Source organism: Pithys albifrons, chromosome 2 (assembly GCF_047495875.1).
Source record: "Pithys albifrons albifrons isolate INPA30051 chromosome 2, PitAlb_v1, whole genome shotgun sequence".
Lineage (NCBI taxonomy): Eukaryota > Metazoa > Chordata > Aves > Passeriformes > Thamnophilidae > Pithys > Pithys albifrons.
The window spans coordinates 108,214,451-108,220,348 of record NC_092459.1 but is presented as its reverse complement, the minus strand read 5'-3'; the positions used below and the strand labels follow the sequence as shown (position 1 = coordinate 108,220,348).

At 43.4% G+C, this 5,898-nt stretch overlaps 1 protein-coding gene across 3 annotated transcripts in view; it reads right to left on the bottom strand.

The window, feature by feature from the left end:
- Positions 1-568: 568 nt before the first annotated feature.
- CHGB (chromogranin B) overlaps positions 569-5,898 on the bottom strand; it is a 102,125-nt gene continuing 96,795 nt past the window's right edge. For all 3 annotated transcript variants that reach the window (XM_071581988.1, XM_071581987.1, XM_071581989.1), the window contains 3 exons: positions 5,380-5,473; positions 2,077-3,818; positions 569-967 (listed from right to left, as the gene is read on the bottom strand). In XM_071581988.1, the coding sequence (XP_071438089.1) occupies positions 884-967; positions 2,077-3,818; positions 5,380-5,473 (1,920 nt within the window). In that variant the 3' untranslated portion in view covers positions 569-883. The remainder of the gene's footprint in view (positions 968-2,076; positions 3,819-5,379; positions 5,474-5,898) is intronic.

The window sequence follows — 5,898 nt, the reverse complement described above, 5'->3', positions numbered from 1 at the left end:
TGCATATCATGTATACTGAGACACTAGGAGGAAAAAAAATTGTGTCACTAAAAGATCAGTTTGAGAAATAAATACTACTGGAGCACCTGAAAAGTTGATTTAGATCCAAGGCAAAGTGGCTGCATTTCACCAGCATTAACACAAACATGGCCTCAGTACTGAATCCTGTTCCTCACTTTTCAAATGTGCCATAGTGCTTGCACCAATGAGAAACAATAAGGGAATAAGAGACAAATCATTAGTGATATTCCCAAATGACAGAACGTATTCTTTGTGTAATACTTGAAGAGCGTGGCTTGAAGTACCATTGTTCCTGTTTCAATAGAAACACATGAATATGGAGACACCAGCACAGCAGAAGGGCTGTAAAAAACACATTTGGATAAGTGGTTAAATTGAACTCCAGATATTTGGAGTAGTTGAAACTAATTATGGGATCATTTCCTTTACTGCTTTATAGCGTCCTAAGATCACCAAAAGGCTCCTTCCACATCCCCCTCCTCATTTAAATGATACAGATCATTCTGAAATAACCGAAGCAGTCAAGTAAGCAAGGAGAAAGTTTGGTCCAAGATCAATGGTTTTTATTATTGCAAACTCAGACAAATAGATTTCTGAAGAACACTAACACAATTATTTTTAAAAGCCTATTAAAAATACCTGCCCACATGAAAGGTTATAATACTAAAATTCATGCCATTCAGAGCTCAGTAGCATAACAGCAAATTAAGGACATTTGCAGCTGTATAAATCACTACACTATAGTGGACAGTAAATAGTATTTCCTGGTTTTGGGGCAAACAATCCAGTGGCAGTGAATTTACCACAGAAGACACAGGTACTGCACGTACAGCAACACCGACCTCGGCAATACCAAACACCTTCAGCCTCTCCTGAGGCTGTTGAGCTTCTCTGCTATACTCTGTAGCTCCAAATCCATAGCAGCCAGGTTTTTCAGCTCTTTTTCCTGTGAAAACATAAAGAGCATTTTACTCATCAAATAACGCTGGCAAATGTTTTGTTCCACGGAAATGAGAGAAAAGGGCATTTCTAAGGCAGATGATCAGCTCCTTAATGGTCCCTGAGCGGACTGCTGGGCCAAGAGGTGTTAACAACAGAGCAACATACTTTGTGCAATTTCCTGCTTTTAACTGAATTAGGGCCGGGGAATGCATCAAAATACTCATTCTGAGAGCTGGTCCTAATCACAACCTAATCTTTTTTAGATTTAAAGCACCATTATCTGGTGGTGACGTGCTGCTCTCACAGCTGCGATTTCCCTGCAGTCACTTCTGCTCAGTGAAGGTCCTTTAGGAAGCTACAGCCTGACAATCACAGGGGTTCAGGCTTGTGACACGCAACAAGAGGAACATCTCTGCAATAATAGAGAGTAGGGGAAGCTTTATACAGCCAGTTCTTGTTTATTATGACTTGCTAACACCACTTAACATCTATAAAAATTAGTATCAAGCCTCCAGTGCTCCCAGCACAGCCACAGATAACAGGAGGACCATCCAGCTGATGGGTGTAGACTCGGTTTTCCTTGATAGTGAAACAGAATCCAGCAAAAAAAAAAAGGATTCACCTGTGTGGGAGCTACATGCCCAAACTGGGCTTACAAGTGCAACTCAGGCTCTGCTCTGCCATTACAGCTGATTTCACTCTAAACACCAAAGTTACTTTCCAGCCGTGTACTTTAAACAACCTGACAGACCAAATGTTGCTTGTCAGTTACCTCTCTGCTCCTGCTGCCACTGGCATCTGTGCTTTATTTGTCTCTAAGACCCTACAGGGAGAGATAGGGCCCAGAGAAGATGGAAATCTCCTTTCCCTTCCTGTTCTGCAGCAGGCAGAAGTTAATGTCTTTATTTTACAAACTGTGCCCTGGGGTAGTTTACGAAATTCATGTCTCACCATTCAAAGAAAGCAGATTTTTAAATCACTGAAGATCTGACTCTCAACATAATCTTGTCTGTGTTTTCCCATGCACAGTCTGCCAGCTGCCTTGGGAATGGGTTTGGAAGTGCATTTAAAGTCAGCTTCCCCCAGGTTTCAGAGAAACACCTGTACACATACCTCCTGTTCCGTCAGAGGCCTCTGGCTTAGACTTCTGTCATTCCCAGTTATGTGACGTTTCTTCAGGTCTTCTCTAGAACTGTACAACTCTGGGAATTCAGCTGATTTCTTCCTGTAGTTCAGAAGTTGTGCAAGTTGATCCATCTTGTCGTATTGCCTTTCCACATCATTTCTGTTCATTTTGCTGGGATTCCTCTTCTCGGTGCGTTTGTGCTTCAGAGCACTCAGGATCTGCTTTCCCTCCCACCAGTCATAGTCATCATATTCAGGGAAAAGACTCTTCTCCTTCAGGGCAGGCCTGCTTTCCTCTTTGCCCTCCAGCAGCTGCTCTCCTGTCCCATCTCTCTTCTCAAAGTGCTGGCTTTTCCACCACAGCAATGGGTAGAAAGAGTTGTAGGATGCTGTGGTTCTCTTCTCATTCTCTGCAGGGAGACGGCTTCTGTACTCTTCCCTCTCTGTGTATCTTTCTTCCTCTTCATTTTCCACCTGATCACTGCTGTGATGCTTCTTTTCTACTTCCTCCTCCTCCTCCTCACTGTAGCTGGGGTAGTGCTGCTGCTCCATGCTGTGGTGCCTCCTGGCCTGCCCTCTGCGCTCCCGGGCTGAGACTTTCTGTGACCCATCCTCTTCGGTGTTCCAGAAGCCGTATCTCCCCCCAGCATGATGCTGCTTCTGCTTGCTGCCACCACTGAGGTACCTGTCCAGCTCTTCCTCATTTTCACCTGCCAGGTATGTCCTTCCCTCGGAGTGGTGCCTCCTCGCCTCACGTGACCCATCGTGATGTCTCCTCTCCTCTCGCCATTTCTCATCACTGTGGTGATACCTCTTGTTTTCTTCACTGCTCTCCTCACTGCTCTCTTCACTGCTCTCCTCACTCTGCTGCCACCTGTCTCTGTACTTCTCACTTCCCTGGACTGAAAGCCTTTTTTCCTTCATCTCAGACCCATGCCCCCCATGGTAACCACTCTTCTCCTCACGCTGCTGCTCTGACTCTTCACGGTGTCTCTGACGGTGGTTCCATTGGTTCCAGAGACGGGCCTCCTCTGTGTCTGATTCCTCAGCTACTGCCTCTTTTTCAGCACCATGGCCCCTCTTCTCTTCATAGGAGTCACCTGCTCTGTGCTTCCCTTGGGAACCTTTGGGTTTGTAGGGCTGCTTTTCCTCCTCTGTTTCTTCACTCTCATCAGATTCTTCATGCGATTTCTCACGTTCCTTAGACTCATGGTGGTATTTTTCACTTCTTTCTTCCTCTGCCCCTCCCTCTTCACCCTCATGGATTTGTTTGTAAGGGCTCTGCATTCCCTCCTCCAAGTGCCAGCGGCCCACAGAGCGCTCATCATTCCCACCATGGAACTCGTCTGTGCTCGCACCTCCAGAGTGGGACTTCTTGTTGAGAACAGCAGGCTCTATGTCTTCAGCACAGCACTGGCTCTCTTTGCTTTCCTCTTCACTGTGGTAATTCTTCTCCTCTCTTCCAGCTTCCTGATAGTGGGTTTTTTCCTCTACGTGAAGTCTCTCATCTTGAACAGGCATGTGGTGTCCAGCCTCCTCTTCTGTGCTTTTACCTCCCTTGTGAGAAAGTTTCTCCTCATCACTTACTTTCATGTATGTTTTAGATTCCTCTTCTGCCTCACTTTGTTCTTTCTCCATGCTCTCAGTATATTTTTCAGCCTCTTCCGGGTCTTTGGAATTCCTCACTTCAAGTTGTTTGATTTCACTTCTCTCTCTGTAATTTCTACCACCTATAATAACAAGAGCAGCATAATGGAATAATCCAACCCTTCACTGAGGTGTTATTTCAGTGCAAATACATAACTGGCTACCAAAGTAGCAAGAAGATTTGGATAGAATTGATCTTTTAATTCTGCTGTTAAAATTAGTAATTTGCTAATATTTTGGATGCTTGCCTGGAAAACGATTAACTAACTTTCATTTAGTTAAGCATTTTAAAAGTTCCGCTGGAATTTCCAGAATAAGTTTTCCTCTTTGCCTTTTTGTTTGTGATCACATTTTTAGTATTGAATTAAATTAGGTCTCATTCCCACTAAAAATTAGTGGGACCTGGAGTTGTGTTCAGTTCTTTGAGTGCCAGGCCTTATCCATCTCACAAGCCTATTCACAAAAAAGACAACCATCTATTTCAAGCTACTTGAAAATATTAGGGGCTTTTAGCAAATTTTAAAAGTTCTAAGTTGACTGAAAAAGATATTAAATAAATCTGTTGCTTTGCAATAGTTAGTTTTCAACAAATCATGTTCCTTACACTATATCCAAAATGCTAAATGAAAGTCTGACTCTGTGTATGTAACAACACACTTCTATGAAGATAATTCCTGCCTTGCTTGAGTCTGAGTATAATCAGAAATAGATCACACACATGTTTAAACTGGCTTTTTATTTTCCAAAATATGACAAATTACAGGCTTGGGTTTTTTTTCCCTGAAATCAACAATATCACAAACAAAGCTCAGTGGCACTCAGCATCTCCTAAAGAGTCTGGGGCTGAGTTAAATAAAAATCCATGTATTTCCAAAGCCCAAACTCCACCCTCTTTTGATGACTGTATGAGAGGCCATACATTATTCCCTCTATAAACAAGAGGAGGACCAGATGGGTTTCAGAGTTCCTTCTTAGTAGCAGGTAAGTTCAAGAGCCTTTTTACTGTTCTGTAGTCAAACAGATAGAACTGGGCAGACAAGAGGGATGTGCATTCTGCAGTTTGGCAGTGTCAGACTTGACCACCCTTCCCTGCAGGCAGTAAAAAGGTATAAAATGGGCCTACACCTCACCATGGAGGCAGCTCAGCACCAGAATGGGCTCACCCCACCTGAGCACTCCCACAGGGAGCTTTCAGCACATCTCCAGACCTCTGGAATCAGCACCACAAACTTGTTTCTGGGCTGAGGGAAGGACTTGCTTCTCTGGAGCTCGACTCAGTTGCCTTGTTGATTTAAGTGTTGATTTCATCTGAAGACAGTTCCTACCCTATGGAATACACTCAGCATGTGGTCCAAACATGGTCACATTTGTTGACTTCTCAGGCTACCAAAAGAGCCTGTTGAGTTCTCTCAGACAGACAGTTCTCTCAGACAGAGCCACAAGTGTTAGCCAAGAGCCCCTGACAATTACCAGGCCAGGCTGTTTGTTCTTTGAGTGAGACAGACCAAACAGAAGGAAATCAGAACTCTGATGCTGAAATTTCGAGGTACTGATTTCACACAGGCTGAAATCAGTTCACCAGCTCCAACACAAGATAGAAACCATCTAAATTCCTTTCACAAGCTCAGGTAATGTTGTACTTACTCTTCTTCAGGATTTCATTGCATTCAGGATTAATGGGTGGTGCATTTGGCTTAGAGAGAGCATTGGACAGAACTTCCACTATGCACTGGGTTACCTAGAAGAGACAAGATAGAAAAAATTATCCCAGCAAAACTGGAAATCTTCCTTCTGACCCAACTGGTGGAAAAGCTAGTTTAGGATTAGAGTTCAGGCTATTCTTAATGAGTTTTGAGTAATTCCCAGCTCTGATACAACTTCCTGTGCATTTAGGTGTCAACTGCTTTGCTCCTCACTGTATCAGAAAGAAGAGAATAGTCATAAGATCTTTTTATCTCCCCTTTTGTTTGTGTAGGTAACAGGCTCCTTTTGTACCTTTTAAAATATTAAATATTCAGTACAAAGGAGAGTCGAACAACATGAGCTAACAGCACCCTACAAAACAAAACAAAACAAAAAACCCCAAAACATAGCACACATGCAAAGGATGAGAATCACCCTGTAGGATCTGTCCAAATGAGGATATTGCAAATATAGTTTGGA